We start from the raw sequence: 23,956 nt of genomic DNA on the forward strand, positions 1-23,956 counted from the left end.
TGCACCTCCCCTCCTGACCCTGAAAATAATAAGGCAGCAAAATTCCAAGGCCACCCCTTTCCCTCCCCTATCTGAACTCCCAGCTGCGACACCTCCCATCTTGAGGCTGCTTGCCGACTACACTTCATAGAGGATATGGGGGGTAGGTAGAGAAGGTTACTCAATCAACTTCTATTTAAACACTGAGTGTTTATCCATGGAGCAAAGTGATTGGGACGGCAGATGAGGTTTCAGGGAAAGGTCTGCGAAAGATAAAAATAGCCTTGGTTCTAGAATGGAAATGCAACAAGCACTGCCAAGGGTACTTCCAGACAGTTTCTCTTTTGGCTAGTCATGGCCAAGAGCTCTCACATAACAGCATCCTGGAGAACAAGGCTGTCACAACAAGAGCAGACCGCAGTTCCCCTTGGGGGGCCTGGAAGCCAAGGCAGGCAAGGTCGTGGGTCTACCACAAAGCTGACATCTTGGCTTAGAGGCCATCATTATCCTCAAATTCTAGCATCAAGTCTCCCAAGTCACCCAGATTCCTTCACCCTCGGAAAAGGGCCGTCGAGGTGGGGGTTGTACTCACCGTCATCTCCTCTGGGTTCCCACTGGCGACCTCCACCACTCTCAGGGAAGGGTCCACCTTCACCTTGGCGTGGGTCATGAACTGGATGACAGATGAACTGTCCTGAGGATGAAACAGTATGACTCGCTGTAAGACTTTTCAGTCACAGTGACAGGGCCCTGAGATCCTAGGTGGAACTGAAATTCTATGATTCCATGTAGACCAGACAGATATTTCTATCACTGAATGAAGCAGAGATTTCCAGTCTCTCTCCTGAGGATTCTTTCATATCACAGTGGATGCTGAAAAGCTCTGGAGTTTTGCTAAGTCAGCACATGCAGACTTGTGTGCTGTGGTTTCCAAGCAGCAGGAGCCAGATATTTGGATCTTGGTATTGACATATTCCCCAAAGAGTAGAGAATAAATAAAGCTGTTGAATTGTGTACGATAAATCTAGGTCTGGCCTTCCACAGAAGGCATCTGATTTACATTTCCCAAGCATCTTCCTGCCTTGACCACAACCCTCAAACTCTCCACATGAGTTCCTTTTAATTCTTTCTTTGCTCTTAAATGAAGCTTTTGCGTTGGGGGGCATGGGGAGGGGGAGGTCAAAGCCCTTTAAGCAGGAAAGAGGGTACCAGACAGAGAGATGAGAAGGAGAAAGCATCTGGCTTGTAATAAGTCAAAGGTCTGACGAGAAAGGGGATGGAGGTGATGGGGGGAGGAGGTTCGTCCCAGGTAAGACTTGGGCAGAGCCCATCAGCCTTTGTGGGTAGAAGCCTTAGTGTGGGCTCAGATTTAAAGCCACCGATCCAAACAATGAGAGAATGGCCCCAAGGTAGGGATGGAGAAGGAGTCTGGAAGAAGAGAGGGGCTGGCAACACTATGACTCAGGGAAGGGCCAGAACATCGAGACAGTGGTCCAGATGGGGCTGCACTGACTACTGAGAGAGAGGCAGGCTGGCTCCCATCGTGGAAACAGAGGACAGACGGCCAGAGTACTCTGCACCCCACCTGTGGGGGCAGCTGGGCTCTGCCAGAAAGGTGTCTTTCTATATTTACTCAGGTTGCCTGCCACGCAAGGAGGCACATATTGATGCCAGCTTTGGCCCACATCCGGTTAAACCTACCCCTGCAAAAGGAAAGAAGAGAACTGTCTCTACAGAAAATAGTTCCAAGGGGCTCAGCTCATCACTTCCAAAGAAACCACAAAGACCTTCTAGGGAGGACACCTGGGGATGCCACCTGTGGAATTTACCTGGGAGTTACACACTAATTATTGTCCTGTTAAAAACAGCAATAAAACACATTTGAAATGCTTCTCAGAAGCTTGTCACTCAAAAAAACAAAACAAAAACAAAACAAAAACTGCTTCAGTGAGCTCATACTGAGCAGTAAATAATTTTCTATGCAGCAATCTTTTACCAGTTCTGTAGATTTATGGTTTTATGGGTCTGGATATACTGTCTCTTCAATCTTGGATCATCATTATCATCATCTTGGATATTGCTAATGACAATAATGATGATGATGACTGTCCAAGTTAAAGGCTGAGCAGATTAGGAGGCATGGAACAGATCTCCTGCAGTTGTAGATAACAAACACTTTGAAAGAAATCGGAATCCTCAGATAATTAAAAAAATCAGATCCTACATTTCAAATAAAAACTTGTTAAGGTCAAAGCAATTAAACTGCAAATTCCCTTGTCTGGAGCAGACCTCCAGGTCAAAGGGAAATAAACAGAAGCGGCAGCCCAGGTAAGCCACAAGGCTGATGCTGCCCCATGTCCTTAGGGAGGCGAGGAGCCCTTGGAGTCTCCAGGGAGGCGTGGCTGGCTTTGGGCCTGACAGAGGCTTAGCTCCATACCTGAGATTTCTGCTCGTTTCTGTAGAATATCTGCAAGGAAAATGGTCCTCCAACACCCACATACGATACCCCATGGCTTCCTGCTGTCTTGGGGTATAGACTGGGCTGGATGGCCCATGGGGACAGCAATCAGCAGGACATATTCCTTGGTAAAGGGTAGCCACTGATCACAAAGAGAGGGATGCAGACACCAGGCCGGAGCTGGGGACAAGGAAGGCTTGAGGCTTTGTGATTCAGCACAAATGACGGATGTGCAAGCAGCAGCCATCTGGGCTGGGGGTGAAGGAGCAGTGAGAGTGGCTTCCCACCACCAGGGCCATATCAGGGCTCTGTCGACAGTGGCAAGTGTGGCACAGGCAATAAACTCTCACCAGGGCCACTTGTCAAGAAGAGGAACAGGACGGGTAAGTGTACAGAATCATCATCACCCAACCTGGCCTGGGGACCCAGGCCAGGAAGGCACTTCCTGTGATGTGATATTCTGGAATCCACGGGTGACCAGGGGTGCTCTGGTTCACGTCGGGTCCACTCCCAACTCCATCCTCTTTAACAGGAGAGAGGTACAACAGGGAAGCAGTGCCATGCGTGCCCAACTTGCCCCTAGCCAGTTTCCCCTCAAAGCACCCATGGAAAGCACAACTCTTCCCAGCTCTCCACCAGCCAGAGATGGAAAGTGGGTAAAACATCCCGTATTCCCCTCGCCTGTGACTTATCAGGCCAACATGTTGCTGCCATGCCTAATTAAAAAAATAATGCCAGAATGACTATTCTAAGGATATTCATTTATACACTGACAGTTTTATATGGATTGACACATACAGTTTTTCCAAAGGAAAATAAAGAGAATCTCTGTGGCTAACCTGCCTATTTTATCTTCACGTGATCGCTTTAAAAGCAATTTGTTGGATGTAGCCTTTCATACTAAGCAGTGCTTGTGTGAAAATAATTTACCGTGAATTTGTATGATTTTTTAACCACTTTTATAAACTCATAAGAGCAAAGTGATCTGAGATTCAATAGGTGGATTTTGTGAAACAAGGTGTCATTTAAACAAGGGGTTGTCAATCTATGTTTCATGGGTCAAATCCACCCCTTTGCTGGTTTTGTAAATAAAATTTTATTGAAACACAGTCACGCCCACTCGTTTGAGTATGGATTATGGCTGTTTTCACAACACAATGGTGGAGTTGAGCAATAGCAAGACACTTATAGCCCATAGAGCCTAAAATACTTACTGCTGGCCCTTTACAGAAAACCTTTGATCTAAAATGTGCAAGTTAAAGTCCGAGAGCGACTTTACTGATGATCCAGAGTCTAAGACTCCGAGTTCCCAATGCAGGGGACTTGGGTTCAAGCCCTGATTGGGGAACTAGCTCCCACATGACACAACTAAGACCTGGCACAACCAAATGAATAAAAAATAAATGTTAAAAAAAAGTCTAAGAAACAACTGTGCAAACAAAACATCTGGGGTTCTTGCTTAAAAAGAGATGCTGATTTGGTAAGGCCTGAGTGGAGTCCAAGATTCTGCAGGTCTAAGAAGCTCCCAGGTGATGCTGACACTGCTGGTCCTCGGACCACACTCTGAATAACAAGGGTCTGGTATGTTTCCTTGGCATTCTTCTGAAGCAGAATTACCCATGGTGCTGGCCAGGGCAGTTTTAAAAGGGTCAGGTAGAGTTTTTCCTGAGGAAACCAATTCAAATGTTTGTAAATGAACTCTGAGAGGACAGTTCTTCAGGACTCACCTTCTTCAGTATTTCTGTGTTCAGCAGCATATAAATGTCTATAGTACGACTTTCTTCTTTAGCGAGTGCACTAAGGTTACAGTGCATTGTTAGGCAAGAAATTCCTGTTTTTTCACAGTCCTGAGAAGAATAACCAGAAAATGGTCAAACTGTATTAAGAACAAAGACAAGAGTACAACATTTACAGAATAGGCATTTATAGATACAGAACCGATATTTATAGAACACAGCATTTATAGAACTGAGGCCTTTCTGAAAGTGAAGTCGCTCAGTCATGTCCGACTCTTTGCGACCCCATGAACTGGGGCCTACCAGGCTTCTCCGTCCATGGGATTTTCCAGGCAAGGATACTGGAGTGGGTTGCCACTTCCTTCTCCAGGAGACCTTCCCGACCCAGGGATCGAACCCAGGTCTTCCGCATTGTAGGCAGACGCTTTACCGTCTGAGCCACCAGGCAAGTCCTTCTAGGCAGATGAAATCCATAGGAAGATGCAATCATTCCTTCTTGCCACCAGAGGGCAACCAAAGGACTTCCTGTCCAGTGGGCACCCGAACATGCCTTCAAGTCAAAGCTCATTGGTGCACCTTACCCCCAAACTGGATTTTGCAAGGAGAAAGCAGGAGATTTTGTTTTTATTTATTTATTTATTAAATTTATTTTTAATTGGAGGACAATGTTTTACGATGTTATGATGGTTTCTGTACAACAGTGTGTATCAGCTATGTGTATACATAGATACCCTCCCTTTTGGGTGTCCCTCCCACCCTCCCCATCCCGCCCCTTAGGCCGTCACAGAACACAGAGCTGAGCTTCTTGCACTATACAGCAGCTTCCCCTAGCCATCTATTTTACACACGGTAGTGTATATATACGTCAATGCAACTCTCTGTCCCACTGTCTCCTTCCCCTGCTGTGTCCACAGTCTGTTCTCTATGTCTGCATCTCTATTTCTGCCCTGCAAATAGGTTCATCAGTACCATCAGATTTCAAATATATGCATTAATATATGATATTTATTTTTCTCTTTCTGACTTACTTCATTCTGTATAACAGGCTCTAGGTTCCTCCTTCTCACAACTGACTCAAATTCACTCCTTTTTATGGCTAAGTAATATTCCATTGTATATATGGACTACAACTTCTTTGTTTTGTTTTTAAAGAGACACATTTAATATTTCGGGAACATTCCTCTTATGAGTTTTGAACACAGGGTGTATTTCCTAGATTATGCAGTTTTTGCCTGGAAGTGACAAATGCAATTTTATACCCATTTTTCAGATTGGGCAGATTGGAGGGCTACAAAGTCACAAGACTCAAGAAATCGCAGGAGTAAAGAAAAACATGTTTAACCAAGAAAACACATGAATTACAGCTAGAAACCTAAATTCCAAATTTAAGTTACAAAGGAGGAATTCCTTTGTGTTATAGGATCCAAAATGTGTGAATATACGTTCATGATATTTCACATATGGGGTAAAAATTTCAGTCAGATACAGAGCTGCATTTGTCAAACTACTAGATATCAATACATCTAACAGTTCTAAGGGCTGTTAAATAATAGATGATCATCAGCATTATGTAAGTAAAAATATCCCAAACTTCCAAATGGCAACCAGTCCTACTAATTCTACCACCAAAAAAAAAAGAGGAGGGAAACGTTAGTGAGATGTGCCATGGCTGTAATAAGGAACTGAAGAGATGTAATCAAAGATGTAGAGAAAGGAGGTTTTGGAAAAGCATCTGATTCCATGTTTAACACCTTCACTTTTAAAAAGTTGAGGTATAGCTTACATATAGTAAACAGAATAAATCCTAAGGATCCATCTTGATATATTTTTACTCGCATTCATAACAGATCAAGATGAAGAACATGTCCTGCACCTAAGCAGATTCCCTCATGCTCCAGCCTAGCAATATTCCTCCAAAATTAACTGCTGTCCTGACGTCCACTGCCATTGACAAAGTTGCTGTTTCTGAACCTCATGTAAGTGAAACACCATCTGCGTCCTTTTATCTCTAGCTCCTTCCACTCAATATTGTATCTGTGAGATTTATTCATGTTGTTGGTGTAGCAGTTTTTATTGCTGGTAATAATCCAGTATATGGGTACACTGTAACTGTTTACACTTTCTCCTGTTGATGGGTATTTGGATCATTCCTCGATTACTGTGAACATTCTAGTCCACGTCTTTGGGGGATACAGGTACTCACTTCTCTTTGGGACATACCTGGGAGTGGAACTGCTAGGTCATAGATATGTTTAGCTTTAGTATATACTGACCAACAGTGGTATATAAAGTGGCTGGATGAGAACCATCACTCTTGATTAGACTCATACTACTGGGAGAAATGTATAACTTTGTACTTGGTGGGTTGCAAAGGTTTTCCCCTTGCCAGCCAATGGAATCTGAAATGTAAATTTAACACTTTGATAGAAACCTCAGGCTGAAAAAATAGGAGTTGACTATAGTCCTTGTGACTTTCTAAGCCAATTGATTCAAACCAGATTTGAGAAACAATAAATGCCAAATAGAAAACTGGCTTCTCATCTCAGACTTGCTTTCCTAGTGAGGACCACCCATGTGAACCCAACGAATAAGCAAATTCTTACCAAGACTTTTCTTCCCGACTTTGTGAAAAATGCAAATATTGTATGGAAGATATTTTCTTGTTCTTGAGGGATGATGCAGGGGGTTGGGTTTTTCTGGAAAGAACAGTTTCCCTTCTCTTGGCCCACCTGAAAATGAAAAGAAATCTGGATGAGTGGTCCATCCCAAGAAAAGACTGCGAGCCTGGAATCCCTTCAGAGGTGGTCACGGTAGAGCCCAAAGCCAACTGTTACCCTGGTCCATCCTCTAGGAGACAGTAATGGCAGAAAATCTGAAAGGCAGACGTAGTAGTATCAACGAGGCCAAACAATAAAGACAAGTGGATGCTGAGTCATGAAATAATTGAGATGCAAGGGCACAGAACACACGAGTGAGATGTGACTAGGAAACAGTAAGACTTAAGGAACTTTAAAAACAGCCTTAGAGCAACTCTGAGATGAGCACTCATGTTCATTTGGATACAGAAAATGAGATTCAGGTTAAGTCATTTGCCGACAATCACACAGACCAGAACTCGTTGAACCTAGATCTTCTGAGTTCCAGCCTTCAGGCATGGTCCACGGCCAGAGGTTTTCAAACTGCTCCATGGGACCCATAGGGTGCTATCAAACCCCTTAGTGGATTTCCTAGAGAGGAGAAGGGGCAGCAAACAGGACTGCTATGGGCCCCCATCTCTATTCCAACTAGAGCATCAACCACCTACAATGACATTTAAAACCAGGATTCTGCTACCAAAAAAATAAAATAAAAATTGGGTAACCACTGCATTGCGTCATACAGCTTATATGCCCAAGAAGCTCTTGTGAATTACCTGATTTTGCTTCTGACAGCTTTTGAAAGGCTAGTGGAAAAACAATGCTGACCAACGGCCATGTTAAAACCAAATCAAAACAATAGTACAGTCTTCCATGTTGGTTTCTTTAAGAACAACACTATTTTTGGTGCCTAAACTGGGGAAATACTGGAAAAAAAAAAAAGAAGCCTCCTTTATATATTATCATATCAAGTTGTTTGTAGTTGAAGCCTTGACATGACTTAAGGTCAAGTCACAAAATTAATAGTGATTCATAATTTAGGATTATGTTTACAATTGATTTTAGCCAGAATCATCTATTTAAACTACACTCTCCTATCTTTAATGCCTTTGAGTAAAATATAGTGTGTTTACATTGATTCAAGAATGCTTCAGCTTCTCATTTGTGGTAAGGTTTAAATTTTTTACATGGAAACTTCTAACTTCAGCTAACAGTACTAACATTTGGACAAAGAACTATAAAATCTCCAAATGTGCTAAATAAAGCTCTATTTTATCTTTGAACATGTATGCCTGGATTTACTATATATGCCTAAAGATAAATAAGATGAAGGTTGATTTCCTCAAATTAACTCTTAGAAAATAGTGTTACCTTTAAAAGTTTCTCATACTTTTGGGACTTACTGTTCTTTATAATACATTGGTAGCCTTTCCCTTCTCCAGGGGATCTTCCCAACCCAGGGATCAAACCCAGGTTTCCTGCATTGCAGGCGGATTCTTTACCAGTTGAGCCACCAAGGAAGCCCAAGAATACTGGAGTGGGTAGCCTATCCCTTCTCCAGTGGATCTTGCTGGCCCAGGAATTGAATCGGGATCTCCTGCATTGTAGGCGGATTCTTTACTAGCTGAGTTACCGGGCAAGCCCTTTACTATACATGCCTGAAGATAAATAAGATGAAGGTTTATTTCCTCAAGTTAACTCTCAAAGAATAGTGTTGCCTTTAGAAGTTGCTCATACTTTTGGGACCTACCGTACTTTATAATACACTGCATTTTGCTTGTTTGTTTTTGGCCCTGCTCTGCCGCTTGCAGGGATATTAGTTTCCCAACCAAGAATTGAACCTGGGGCCAGGGCAGTGAAAGCTCCAAGTCCTAACCAGGGACTTCCAGGGAACTAAAGGGACTTATGGCTCTTTAAAAGTATCTTGTAATTTGATACTCTCTCAGTTGAAATCTGGGAAGATATACCAGCCTGAAATGGTCTTAATCAGTGTTGGTTCTGGATGCCTTTGAGGTCACTGCTGCTGCTGCTAAGTCGCTTCAGTCGTGTCCGACTCTGTGCGACCCCATAGATGGCAGCCCACCAGGTTCCGCCGTTCCTGGGATTCTCCAGGCAAGAACACTGGAGTGGGTTGCCATTTCCTTCTCCAATGCATGAAAGTGAAAAGTGAAAGTGAAGTCGCTCAGTTGTGTCTGACTCTTAGCGACCCCATGGACTGCAGCCTACCAGGCTCCTCCATCCATGGGATTTTCCAGACAAGAGTATTGGAGTGGGGTGCCATTGCCTTCTCGTTTGAGGTCACTAGAGGCAATTAATGGGAAGGAGGCAATGAGATTTAACATAGACGTGGTGATTATTTTGGGGTGCAACTTTTTTAGGTTGTGATAAATATTTTAAAGTTCATTTTTAGAAAGCAAAACATTAGCTGCTTACTTTTTGTGAGAAATGTGAATAATCACTTCCAAGACAAATGAGAAAAATAACTGTTGTAACATTATGCAAATGAGTCTTTGTGTCTAGCAATACCATTTCAGCATCAAACACGAATTCAAAATGTTCTGCATTTCAAATAAATTAGATGAATTGAAGATGATATGCTTTGGAATACTGTCAACTTAAACAGTGGCTTTAATAATGCAATCCATTGATCTCAGAAGATGTACATCTGCATGAAATCATTTTGTGAAATGTGTGAATCAAAAGAGCAATATAAATTAATCTAGTATTCTTTGATAATTTTCAGTGGTATAATACCTGATTAGGTTAAGTATTACAAGTAGGTATTTACATGTATCACTTTTTTAAAAAATTAAGGTAAAATTTACATTCCCTAAAAATGCACAGATTCTAAGGGTATAGTTTGATGAATTTTGACAAATGAAGTCACACATATAACCACCATCCCAGGGAAGGGACAGAACATCCATTACTCCAGAAAGATTCCCTGACTCTTTTCCAGTCAATTCCCATCCCCCACCTCAAAGGCAATCACAGTTCTGATTCCTGTTAAACTGGCCAAAAAACTTTGCTAAATTCACCTCTTTGGAAAAGTGGGGGGACTGTGTTCTTTGGGGGTTGCTCTCCTTTTGGGTATACACAGCACCTCGCAGATGGAAAAAATTTCGTTCACTGACCATTTGAGAACTTGAATGTGTGCTCATGTTAATTCCAATCATATTTCACTCGGAAGCATGTGGGTCCCCATTTTCCTGTTTGTCTTTGGCGACCGTTTGCTAAAAGGCTGTTGGAGGGACCATCCTCTGTAGCCCTGTGGCATTCACGTTTCTTCAGGCCGGGCTCCTCAAAACACATTTAATCTGGATTGAGAGGGACGGAACCCTGAGTCTTGCAGGATGCACCCGTTCCTAATTAAAATCAGGGTTGGGGCAGAGTTCCTCCTGGCTCCACAGTGGATGATTCAGATTTCTAGGCCAGGGGTGGGGGGGTGGGGGGGAAGTGGTGGAGTAGAGCCCCAACTCAGACAGATTCACCGACATCCCCACAGGACACCAGCACCGTGGGGCAAGGGGCGGGGAATCACAGCCAGATATGGAGGACCAACTTTGGCTCCAAGAGTAGGGCAGAGACACAGCTCAGAGCTCTACCTTCCTCTGTCCCCCTGGAGTCTCAGGGGCCTGTGAAAAGGGTGATGATGGGGATGTGATGTGATCTGACAGGATATCTGATCTGCCCCAGGGGAATCTGGGGAAGGGAAGCAGAAGCTGAGTCTGTGGTGAATGAAAATCTCAAGCCAGTCGTGCTCTGACTGTGGTTACACGGGAATCACGTCAACTGGGGAAAATGACAGTTTTGGGGGAGGTTCAGGGTAGTCTCTCTCAAAGGAGGATAAAGGTTGCTCCGTGCTGCACAGGTCTGGTTCAGGCCAGCTAATCAGCTTGTAGACACTCCCTCAGCTAAAACGAGCAACTCAGGCCCTGGCTAGGGTCATGAGGGTGAGGGACTGTTCCGCATGCATGGCTAGAACAGGTGTGACAGACTAACGGCACTCGACACTGGTGCAGCCCTTACTGCACACCCCTGTGAGGTGAGTGCAGTTAGTTAGCATTTTACAGATGAGGAAGTTGACAGGCAAGGGGAGGCCATGTCTCCCAGAGGGCAGGCAGCAGAGCTGGGCTGGAGCACAGGTCATTCATCTCCAGAGACCTTCTCGCAAACTTTCCTGCCTCTTAGATCCAGAGGCTGAGGGTGGGGCTGGGGTGGGGGTCACAGAGGGATTAGGGGTGGAGATGGAGGTGGAGGGAAGCCATCCCTTCCTGTTCTTACCCAGGTCAAAGGGAAGGAACCATGAACCTACAAGCCCAGAAATAAGAGAGTCCTCCATCTGACCCACTTCTGCTCCATAGGAGATAAAGTGCCTGCTGGCTGGGGGGCCAGGCCACTCCGTGCTGTCTCAGGCTGGAAGGGGAACAGAACATCCTGGAATGTTGTTTCTGGAAGGCAGCTCCAAGATCATGTGGTCCCGTGGCCTTGGCTGACAGATAAGGAACCAGAGGTCCTGAGGTCTGTGACTCGTCCAAGGTCACCTGATTGGTTGGTGGCAGCAAGTAGCACCCAGTGAAGGAATGCTCTGGCACAAATGGTCCTGGGTTTTACTTCCTAACAGCTGAGGCAGTTCAGGTCTCCAGGGCCTTAGTTTCCTCATGTGTGAAATTAGGATGGTGGTCTGCTGCTGCTGCTGGTCTACATGGTCACTAAGGTTGTCCCCAGTTGTTAATTCTGCCCCTTGAGGATTCTCCTGCCTTTTCATTAGCACGTGGAGTCATCTAGTCTCCTGCTACACAGATAAGCAATTACTCAGCACCCAGCCCCAACTGGGTTCTAACCATTCTCTCCGGTGGTGAAGTCATCAAGGGGAAGCAAGGTTTTCTTTTTGCAGACAATCCAAGCACCATGGCACTCATTTTCCAATGGCTTCCTTTCTGTGGCTGACCGAGGACTCTGCAGCCATCGACCCCTGCTCAGCCCTGCCCACCCACTTCTCATCTATTTTCCAGACTATCTGACTCCAAACACTTCTCATGACACAGCCGCTCATGTCCTCAGGGAGCTGAAAGAGGCCATATCTACTGGAATGTGAATAAAAGAACTTTACCAAACACAGAAAAAAGGACAAGAGGACGTGGGACACTGTGTCAAGGCGGAATTTGGCCAAGGCAGCTATTGAGGGTTTGCTGTTGCCATTTGGCCTCCACCTCTCCCCTGGTCCTAACCCGAAAGAAAACATTGTGCAAGTTGAAACCAAGCACTGGTTGTGATTTGGGAAACTGTGGGGAGTCCAAGAGAACGTGGACATCATTTAGTGGCAGAGTTTTGGTCAGCCTCAGTCAGGGGAACCTTCGTGGTCAGAAGCCTCCAAGGGCGCAGGCTTGTCCAAGGATGAAGTATCCTCAGGGTACTCTAGGTAGCCGGGCAAAACCTCATTCAAGATACTGGGTTTGAACTATGAATTAGGCCTGACTCATGGGTAAAATACTGGAAAAGGGAATTAAATCTCTGTGTTGAATGTTACCATTATCTGTCACCAGGTGGAAAAGGACATCTAGACTCCCTAGAGTGTGGTGATCTGATAAAAGGGCTGGAAGAAACAGGGCGTGTCCATGTTGTAGCCTCAAAAGAGCAGTCTGTACAAGGTACTGACAGTAGGTGGCTGACTTGGAGTGAGAGAGAGAACACAGGTCTCTCTCAGGTGCCCAGAACACAACTCCTTAACAGAGTCCCTTTCCCTGGGCCTGGAGGGACAGGGAAGCCCTCCAACCTGTTTTCGAAGTCTTCCTGCTCCAGGCACATCACCTTGGAAACTGATTTTAGCTGCTTAAGGCCCCTTCTCCATGCTGAGTTCAGGTATAAATGGGAATAATACTAGCTAACATTGGGTGCTAGTCTATAGTTAGGAAACTGAAAGTTGCTCAGTTGTGTCTGATTCTTTGCAACGCCATGGACCATACAGTCCATGGAATTCTCCAGGCCATATACTGGAGTGGGTAGCCGTTCCCTTCTCCAGGGGATCTTCCCAACCCAGGGATTGAACCCAGGTCTCCCGCACCGCAGGTGGATTCTTTACCATCTTAGCCACCAGGGAAACAAAGCTATGGGATAGATTTAATCCTTGTAACACCCACTCACAGAGGGTGCTATTATCAGTAGGTGACCATATGATTTATTGTCTAAACAGGGATAGTTTTTGAGAATGAAGTGGGGGAGTCAACCAGACAAAACAGCAAGAAAGACCTGTATCAGGGATGTACCAGGTAAACTGGGCCATCTGTTCTCCTTAAGTTTCACTCTATTTTATTTACAGATGAGAAAACTGAGGCCCAGAGAGGTTAAGGAACCTGTCATATGCCTATCAGCTCTGACTGTGGAAGGAGCACCATCTCCAAAGTCCCTACCAGGCGAGATTGGGCACTTTCAGGGTGGTATGGCCATGGACCAAAGTCTCCACCAGGATGCTCCCTCTCCAGCTTCACCTACCTTGCATCCAGACTGCACACCCTCTGTCCCACTATATCATAGTTTATCTTTCATTAGCCCTCAGAGCAGAGCTCCTATTGTGACTGTCAATCTTGCCCACATGCTTCTTTTTCAACCAGCAAGTTGGCCCCTGTCATGAACTGCACTCCTGATTCAGAGAAGGTGGCCCTGCAGGTAGATTTTAGAGGGTAAAGACACTTCTAGAGAGTAACGGGGACAGGGGAGAGGGGAACCGCAGGTGCAAAGGCATGGAGATACAAACAGGAGGCTTGGGTCTAGAGAGCCGGGGAGTTCAACATGGTCAAGCATTGGATGAATGGCGCTTGGGAGTAGTGACCAGAAGTGAGGCAGGAGAGGTGGGCGTGGACACAAAGGAAGGCCTTGCAGGCAAGTCATAGAGGCAGGGAGTGATCCAGAAGGTAGAGTAACATGTCTCAAAATTGAGGGACCATTTTTTATCTCAGATATGTGGTATTATTGGTATATTTTTAGCAGGCTAATGCATGGATTTCCTCTTTCAACTGGCATCAGCCTCATTCCTTAACCACATTCCAAATGACTGGGTTCTAGGCATGGGAAGGGTCACCAAAGTGTCTCCGGCTTGATGCCCTCCCCACTACCCCGGACACAGTACAACAGAAAGAGAAGAGAAACGGAAGTTTAAATTAATAGAGGAATAAATTCAGTGGCAACAGTTCTTCCCAGGAGCCATGTCTTCACCATTGTGGGTCTCAGGTGAAGTCTGGTCTAGAAACTATGTTTGTTGAGATGACTTGGATTAAAGGGAGGCATAGGTTCATTTTTTAAAATAACATGTGTTTCATGTTAATGCACATTTATCTGTTAATCACTGACTTTCTGTTCTCTGCTACATCCCAGGGCTGGTTTTCCATATCATGTGACACCGATCACAGCTGATGGCAACTGGGTAAACATGACCCATCCCCTGACTTACCACCTGCTCGTCTAAATTCACACGACCCTTGAGCTTAAAAACCCAGAGAATGTTTTGAATGCCTACTTTGTTAATTCAATTACCTACTGCCTACTCTTGGAACAAAGATATCAGAAGATAACAAGTCCCTTCTCTGTCATAGGCGGCTGAACACTGGCCACAATGGCTTTGGTAATATAAATTTTAAATTGAAACATTATTTCAATGTTTGAAATAAAAATAGTCCTCATAAAAGGATTCAGAAATGATACCAATTGGTTAATTTAGCCAATCTAAGATGTTTACTACTAGAAAGATAAATAAAAGCTACACTTCCATTCAGCAAAATGTAAACTATGATAGTTTTCTATAGTCTGAAAGTGCCCTTAATATTATCCCTTATGTTAATCACATTGCTATGATTTCCCATTGAGTGTCTTGATATTCACCAAAGAACAGTGAATGAGGACAACAATTTAATAATAAATCCTAAGACAAATACTTTTATGTATCGCCTTTCAAGACTGTATAATGTAGACCCAGAATAACCTAGCAGGGGTAGACACTCAAAATCTCCATTTATTCACTCTGATGTCTCAAACTGCAATGACTATTTAAAACAAGAACAAAAAAACAGTGATAACCATCTTGTGTAGTTCCTTATAATGGCTATGCCCAGTTCTATGTTACTAATATCTTTGAAAGATTGGGAACACAATTTTTGTGTGTGTGTGCGCGCACATCATTTAAAGGTAGGAATTGTCAAAGGCATCCTTTGGTAGGCCTTTCTCAAGAATTATGCTTTCTTTTGCTTTGTGAAAGGGTCCCCTTGCTTATCAGTTTGGCAAGTTATGATTTTCTGATATTTACCTCTGTGGGTAGCTAGAGACTCCAATGTGTTCCTACAAATAGATGAAAAAGAAAAGCACTTTGATGACCACAACAGTACAAGGTAAGTTAATTTGAGGTTCTAGCTTTGGACAGGCCCTGCGAGACCCACTCAAGTGAAGAGCTATGTTCTGGTTTCAAAATGAAATGGGTAAATGATAACACAGAACAGCCACCCATAAGTAATAGCCCGTTGACAAACCTGAAGAGTTGGAACAGAAGGAGCAAGAAATGTAACAATGACCTAGTGCCTTTTATTAATAATTTCTAGAAAGGGAAAGGAAGTGACTCTAAAAAGCCTGGAAAGATCGTTACTTCAACTCCAGATGTCTTCTCTCTTTCTAGTTGAAAATTATCTTCTAAATAAAAGACTTGCCTCCCCAACCCCTTCCCTGTCCCTTAAGGCCACTGTGAAAAGTGGTATTTGATCTGAAAGGTCAGCATGTTACTGAGACCAAAACTAAAACAGAAAATAAAGAGGCAAAGCCTCAAAACCAACATTCCAGAGGAAAGAAAGAGCATGTTCTGTTGTATAATTCTGACCTCTGTATGAATCTGCCATTATTTCATAAAATATATCACTTCTTACAATAAAAGGCAATGATTTTTTTCCCCACCAGTTCTAGGGTTTGGCAAAAACAATGGTATTTTTCACCATCCCCTGCACAGATTTCCCCTGGTGTCACAGGCCAACATGCTGAAAAGTCAAGAGTGCAGGCCACCACTAAGACTGCCCTGTAAAACAGGGTTCATTTACATTTAATCAGAGAAAGACAAGTCCCCCTTCACCCCCCATGAGGCCCATTTCAAAGCTTCGGGATGGCCTTTTACTCTAGTTAAAGTGATGCAGATGGCATGTAGTTTCAGAGAAGCAGTGACACCAAAGAATTTCCAGATGTGGTCAGATTCTCTTTAGCAAAAAACTTAAGTATGCTATCTGAGCACTTGATGTGCATGCCAAAAATATTTTCCTTCCACAGATAATGAAACATTTTGGAAGCAGAATGGTCTGTTGATTTGGATAATAAATGAGTCAGTAGCCTCCATGTGGGACATAACATAGTCCCTGGAACTGTACTGGCTTATTTAAACTCCGGTTGTAGTTCTTGGACTGATTTTATGGTAAAGAACAAAGCTCATACCTATCTTATGTCAAAGGATAAAGCAGCACACCTATGGATTCACTGAGTTATCTCTCCATTTATTAGACATATAACTTTGTTATTGCTCTTTTACCAAAAGGCAAATAATAATCATTTTCTGGATGCTATATTTCAGGTATAAACACCTGTCTAACCTCTTACACGGCCTTTCTGAGTGAGTACACACAAAAGCCATGAAAAGAGAAACCTAGATGTCATTCATTGAATCTAAAGCTCAAGACTTCATGAAAGGCCTGAAATATGCATTTTGGCACATGTTTAGGAGAAGTAAATGGAGTTGGCACCCTGACAGCTGGGGAGATAATGACTTCTCAGTGTCTAACGATGTTGAGGAAGTTCCCTGTGGTCAGAACATACCTGGTGGGTCTATCAGAAATGAGTTTTCCTGTTTCCGTGCCTCTGATGCACACTCAATTAGTCCTCGGCAGGTTCAATGAGAACCATGTGTTTCTGGGCAATGACTGATGTGCTCTGTTTATCCTCAGTGAGATTTCCTGTTATCAACTTTGCTAACAACCCAGCACGCCTGCAGTGACAGGGCTATGTTGCTTTTGAGGAATGAAAAAAAGAAGAAGGAAAGTAAACTGCATAACCACCAACTTTTAAGGCTGATTTGTTTTGAAGACCAGAGAACACAGGCACCTCAGTATCATCACGCACATGCTACCATGAAGTGTTAATGCTTCCAGATGTCTCAGAAGCCCTGCACCCAAACCCTGCAACCTCTGATAACTGCAGGGTCCTCAGTCAGCCGGAAGCCAGGCCGGCTGCCCTGACTCACTCCCTCTATCCACAAGGGCTAAAAGGCAGCCTCGGCAACACACGGCGCGTGCATACCAGGCTGCCGCTCTTCCCCTACCTTTCAGAGATTGCGGGTTGAGTGTAAGCTGTGCCCAAAAACACACACGCTTTCTCCCTGTAGCCAAGACTAAAATTGACCCAAGAGCCCAGGAACGTAATTCTTACTCCAGAATTCCATCAGCCATCCCCTCTCTTTTGGTTTCTGTTAAAAGAAAAAATTAAAAGCCAACCTAACCCTGACTCATTTCAGGACCTGATTATTCAGCTCATGTTCAGATATGTGCAGAAAGAAGGAAAAAGAAAGTGGTTTGAGGCCATCGTCAAGATCAGAGGACTTATGTGTCTGTGTGTGTATGTATGTGTATGTGTGTGTGTGTATGTGTGTGTTAAAGAGAGAGAGAGAGAAACAGAGAGAGGGAGAGAGAGAGACAGAGCAAGAGAGACAGAGGCAGAGAATGTTTTCATAATATCTCCAGCCCCAAAATTGTGGAGTTTAAGTTTGCTCTTAGAAGCCTTCATTTTTGATAAGTGATTCAGCCCCTTATTTCAAAGTTTTACATTTTTACTTTTTCCCCACGTGGAAATTAAAGCAACTTCTGTTGTGGGTGAAGGGAAACAGTCAAAACATCTCTACCCAGAGATTCTAGTTCAGTGCACATTTTCTGAGTTCCTGGAGAGCATGAGGTGCTCGTCAGATGTGCAGCAGGGTGTGCAGGTGTCTAAGGACACACACCCTGTCCTAACACTGAGAGATGTGATGGTGATACTAACAGAGTGGGAGCAGTCACTGCTTTCACTTATCTGAGTGCACGCTATGGGCTGGGGATGCACAGAATACAAGGTGGCTGTGACTTTTACTTTACCAGTGTTTTTAATCTTGTGGAAGAAGAGAGACAAACAAAAACTGCAGTTTCAGACAGTGGTGAGTGCTATGAAGAAACTAACACACAGGGAAACGGGACAGAAAGCTGACAGGTTTGCAACTTTTGCTGAAGTAGTCAGGGCAGACCTTTCCCAAAAGGTGAACTCTGGGCTCAGATCTATATTATGAGAAGCAACTAGCCATGCAAAGATTTGGGGGAAAAGTGTTCTCAGCAGAGGCAGGTGCAAAGGTCCTGAGGCAAGGCAATCTAGTAAGGCATCTGGGAGGGCTTGATGGAAGAGAGGATGTGTGAACTGGCTCTTGAGGAATGAGTGGGCTTCCCACAGCCAGAGGGAAGGGAGAAGCATTAGCAAGGTCATGGAGCCCAGAGAAGTGCATGGTGGGTGGGTCAGCAGCCTTCATGGTCCAGAGTGGCTGGAAGACAGGGTCAGGGTTGAGGCTGGGGGCAGAGGAGGTTGTAGAACATAGCCTGGAGAGGTGAGTGGAAGGTCATGCAAGGTTTTGGACCTCATGGTTTTGGCCATTAAGATCTGCTTGTTGATCTTTTTACAGAGAACCTCAGGTTGTCTCGGGGAGCTGTAAGGGAAATTATTAGGAATAGAAATACATTTTCAAATGGTAAACCAGGTCATCCCTACCAGAGAAATAATCATTTGTGATAAGGAGAGGCTGGATAAAGATGTATAGTACTTGGGACTCAGTTTTGAATTTTTATTTATTTGGGGATATGAAGAGAACAAAGAGAATGGCTTAGAATGGGAAAAAGAGAACTAAAGGAACTGTGAACTTTTTCAGGAAGGGAAGTGGGAAGAATGACTAAGAAACAGCTCAACTTCTCCATAGAGGGAACCAGGCAACTGTTTTCCATTTTAGGTTAGAAAACATGGGGCAATTAGAGCATGATGAATTGAAGATAGTCATAAAACATGGGATTCAAGGGACATCAGACTGCCTAAACCAGGAGAACTTGCTGAAACACAGTTCTGGAGAGAGGTCTCGATTGTATTCTGTTCAAAGGCAGAGGGGTGGATCATATAACCTCCCCCCAAACCCATTTCAGGGCTGGAAATCCATCTGCTTCTGCTGGAAAGGGTTTCTTCTTTCCACCCCCGCTTCCCTCTCTTACCTCCTTATCACATAACATAAGCTGTATTACTAACAGTTAACTAATTTGGTTTTGGGTGAGTCCTTGAATTTCTACAGAAGAAACTGAGAGTAAAGGAGGGGGAAAAAAGAAGCATGTGTTTCCAGAGACAAACTGATGATTACCAAAGGGGAAAGGGGGGTGGGGGAGGGATAAATTAGAAGGGTGGGATGAATATATACACACACATATACACATTGCTATGTATAAAACAGATAATCATCAAAGACCTGCTGTAATAACTGAATATTCTGTGATAACCTATAAGGGAAAAGAATCTGAAAAAGAATATATACACATGATTGAATCCCTGGCTGAGCATCTGAAACTTACATGATATTATAAATCAATTCTGCTTCAATAAAAATATTCAAAAAAAGAGAAGCATGGGTTCACCAAGGGGGAAAATAGTAGACACTGGGGAAAAAAAAAAAAGTGAGTTGTTCAATTTTGCTTTGGGTTATTTGCTGGGTTGCTTTAAAGTACCAGGCCTGGCTTATGTACAAGTTACGTCTTGGCCTCTAGCAAGCCTGCTACAGGGAGATTTCTTGTTCCAAATACACTCCAAGCATAACTAAATCATAAAACCTAGGACTTTTCTCGTGCAAAATGTGTATTAACAACCAGCCAGCTTCAAAAATCAGTGTTACTGTCAACTGCTGTGGCCAGAGAAGTGATTCACTTTGGGGCAGAGATCTCCCCCATAGTGAGTGCTAACAAGGACACACACAGACTCTTGATGTCTAGTTTGGACACCACCATGCAGGGGCGCCATGGGGGCTGGTATTTTATTTTATTTAATTAATTAATTTATTTTTAATTTATTTATTTACTCATTTTAACTTTACAATATTGTATTGGTTTTGCCATACATTGACTTGAATCCTCCATGGGTGTACATGTGTTCCCCATCCTGAATCCCCCTCCCACCTCCCTCCCCATCCCATCCCTCTGGGTCATCCCAGTGCACCAGGGGGGCTGGTATTTTAAAGGAGAGAAACCAACTAGCACTAAAATCAAGGTAAGAGAATTATCAGGAAACACAGACTTTGGCAAGACCTTATGAGCAAAGAAGATCACCTCACAAACTCCTGCAACAGCTTGGGTTCCCACCACCCCCAACAACCCTCCACCCCCTCCTGCTGCCACCATGAAGGTCTCAGCAAGACCTGCCCTGAACACTCTATTTAAAACCACAAATTTCCCCACTCTCACCCCCTTTCCTCCTTTATTTTTCTCCAGAATGTAAGCTACATGAGGGCTGGAAATTATTATGTTTTGTCTGTTCTGTTCCTCTTAGTAATAGTGCTTGCCATAGGGTGCATGCAAAGCAGTTGCTGAATGAATGGAAGTGTGGACTTAAAAATCCCCACAACACCCTTTTGTGGCAAGGACTGTCATCACCATTTTATAGATGAGGAAAGGGAAGCTCGGAAAGAGTTAAGTAACATGCTTTAGATCATGGCATCTCAAATATTAACATGCAAAGGAATCACTGCGTTTAATAAAACACAGATTCTAATTCAGAAAGTCTGGGTGGTGCATGACAGTCTGTCTCTCTACACTTCTAACTTCCAGGTAATGCTATGGCTGCTGGGCAGCTACATATCCAGACAAAATGGTATTACGAGCCTTTAGCAGCTATACAATCTAGTGGTTAAGAGCAGACATCAACCTAATCATTTATTAACTCTGTGACCTAGGCTATCCTTTTGTTTGTGCCTCTGTTTCCTCACCAAATTATCATGAAGATTAAAAGACTTTGTTCAGGTAGTATTTGGTATAGTTTCTCATCTATAGTAAGCTCTTAATAAAAGTTTATTATTATCATTATTAATGACAATAATATTACTACTACTTCTTTAGCCTAAAAATAATTGTTCCTTCTCAGAATACTAAGGGAATATTATTAAGTTATTGGAAGGACTGTTGCTGAAGCTGAAGCTCCAATACTTTAGCCACCTGATGCAAAGAATCGACTTATCAGAAAAGACCGTGATGTTGGGAAAGGTTGAAGGCAAAAGGAAAAGGGGGCAGCTGAGGATAAGGTGGTTAGATAGTATCACTGACTCAGGGGACATGAATCTGAGCAAACTTTGAGAGACAACAGAAGACAGCGGAGATTGGAGTGCTACAGTCCACGGGGTCACATAGAGTTGGACACGAGTTAGTGACGGAACAACAACAAAAAGTTATAGTCTACTTTACTAACATAGGAAAAGTCTACATTTAAACTGGGAATGATGACGACTCACATCTACTATCAAAACATTAGAAACTTCTACTGAATATATTATGTGAGAACTTTGAAGCAAGGTCTGAAAAGTGGAATTGTTGGTATTTGTACTTTTAATTCTGATAGTTACTGTCAAATTGTCCTTCATACCAACAGTACTTGAGAGTGCCCATTTTCCCTCAACTTAACCAACAGTGGATATTAACAATCTTTTAGATTTTTGCCAGTTTAATGGGGGGGGGGGGAACACTTCACTTTCATTTGAGTTTACATTGCTCTGATTACTGGTGAGGTTAATGTTTATTTGCCATTTAAATGTCTTTATGTTTGTCATTAAAGTTTCTTCTTTTATGAATCTCCTGTTCATATTGCTCTCCCCATTTTTATAATTTTGGGCCTTTTCATCTTTATATGTGTAAGTCCTTACATATTATTTGTATGTGAACTATGTTGCCAGTATATTCTCCCAAATATCTTTTAGTTTTGTTTATGATGCATTTTGATCATGAAAGACATTGATATTTTCATAGATTTAAACTTGTTGATCTTCTCTTATGGGCTTTAGAATTTATAACTTGCTTAGGAAGAAGACCTTTCCCATACAAAGATTATAAAAATATTCAGTACGTTTAACTGATATTTCTTTTTTACATATAACTTTTTAATCCATCTATTTTTTTTCAATCAGTTACCGGTTTTCTAAAATTTCTTCCCAAGTGGATAGACAATTTTCTTCATATCATTTATTATGAAGGAGTCTATATATAATACTTCTATTGTTTGGGATGATTATTTCATCAGATATTTTTTCTTCCCCCTTCTCTCTATCCTCTCCTCTGGAATTTTAATTATATGTATTTCAGTAAGCTTTACGGTGTCCCACAGGTCTTTGAGGCTTTACTTGTTTTTCTCTACAGTTGGCCTTCCTTATCCACAGGTTCCACATCTATGGATCCAATCAACCACAGGTTTAAAACATTTGGGGAAAAAAATTCCAGAAAGTTCCAAAAAGTAAAACTTGGATTTGTCACATGCCAACAACTATTTATATAGTATTTACAATGTAATTGCAACTATTTAAAATTCTGATTACATTGTATTAGTTACTATAAATAACCGAGAGATTATTTAAAGAATATGGTAGGATGTGTGTATGGGCTTCCCTGGTGGCTCAGTGGTAAAGAATCCCCCTGCCAATGCAGGAGATGTGGGTTTGATCCTTGAGTCAGGAAGATTCCCTGGAGAAGAAATGGCAACCCACTCCAGCATTCTTGCCTGGGAAATTCCATGGAGAGAGGAGCCTGGTGGGCTACAGTCCATGGGGTCTCAGAGTCAGACAGGTCTTAGTGACTAAACAACAACAATAGGATGTGTGTAGACTCTGTGCAAATACTATGCCATTTTATACAGGGGATTTGGACATCCATGGAATTTGGTATCCATGGGGAGTCCTGGAATCAATGCCCCACAGATACTGAGGGATGACTGTATTTTCTTTTCTGTTAGTTCTTCAGAATGAATAGTTTCTACCAATCTATCTTCAAGTTTGCTGGCTCAGCTCTGCTACTGAGTTCCCCAAGTAATTTTTCATTTCACTTTCCAGAATTTCTACTTGGTTCTTTTTTTTTTTATAATCTCTATCTCTTCATTAATATTCTCTATTTGAGGAATCATTGTTATCACACTTTCCTTTAATTCTTTAAACATGGTTTTTTTTAGTTCCTTAGACAGATTTATAAGAACTGCTTTGAAGTCCTTGACTGCTAAGTCCAACATCTGGGCTCCTCAGAGATAGCTTCTATTGATTCCTTTCCCCATCCTGCACAGTGCTTTCTCTAGACCTATTTCTTCGCATGTTTTGCAATTTGAAAAAAAAATCTGAACATTTTAATGCATAAGTATTGCAGCAACTCTTTTTGGGGGTGGCAGCTGCTCCTTTTTTTGTTTCTCTTCTTTGTTTAGTGGCTTGCCTGGACTAATTCTGTGGAGCTTATTTCTCATGAAGTATGTAGCCTCTGATGCCTCTGCTAATGTTTTTTACACTTGTTTTTACTTTTAAGCCTGGTTTCCTGAGGCTGTCCTGGATCAACACAGCTTAGTGGTCAGTCAGTGACTGGTCAGATGTTTTACATAAATACCTGGGTCTCCACCCTTAGCCGATGGACTTGTGTGTGGCTTAGGGAATGCCTTCAAAGGTAAGGCAGTTTATAAGCGTGCCCAAGCTTTTCCTTTGTGCATTCACAAAGCCTCAAATTCAGTTGATTATCTTGGATTTTCTAGGGAAAAAATAATATCATTTGCAATAGGGATAGTGTGTTTTCTTTCCTGACAGTAAAGGTTATTCATTTCCTTTTATTGTTATGACCTCAACATGACTAAACTGGAGAGACAAGAGGAGGAACTCACGCCTCCACTCCGTGCTTAGGTGGCAGGGCTCCTAATGCTCCAGCATCAGGCTGAAGTGTTCTATAGGCTCTGATAGGGGACCTTAGTCAAGTAGAGGAGGTTCCCTTCCAGGCTTGCCTTGCTGGAAATTAAAACAAAACAAAACAAAACCTCACAAGTGGATGATGTATTTAATTTTTGACTTTTTAGAAGCCCTCATC

General features: G+C 42.9%; 1 protein-coding gene across 1 annotated transcript in view; it reads right to left on the reverse strand.

Moving 5' to 3' along the window:
* Positions 1 to 23,956, reverse strand: part of ITGA9 (integrin subunit alpha 9) — a 347,591-nt gene that overhangs the window by 28,115 nt on the left and 295,520 nt on the right. Inside the window, exons 24-26 of the mRNA XM_043442046.1 lie at positions 6,777 to 6,902; positions 4,165 to 4,284; positions 572 to 673 (exon numbers count right to left, since the gene is read on the reverse strand). Coding sequence (XP_043297981.1) covers positions 572 to 673; positions 4,165 to 4,284; positions 6,777 to 6,902 — 348 coding nt within the window. The remainder of the gene's footprint in view (positions 1 to 571; positions 674 to 4,164; positions 4,285 to 6,776; positions 6,903 to 23,956) is intronic.

This window comes from Cervus canadensis, chromosome 22 (genome assembly GCF_019320065.1).
Source record: "Cervus canadensis isolate Bull #8, Minnesota chromosome 22, ASM1932006v1, whole genome shotgun sequence".
Classification (NCBI taxonomy): domain Eukaryota; kingdom Metazoa; phylum Chordata; class Mammalia; order Artiodactyla; family Cervidae; genus Cervus; species Cervus canadensis.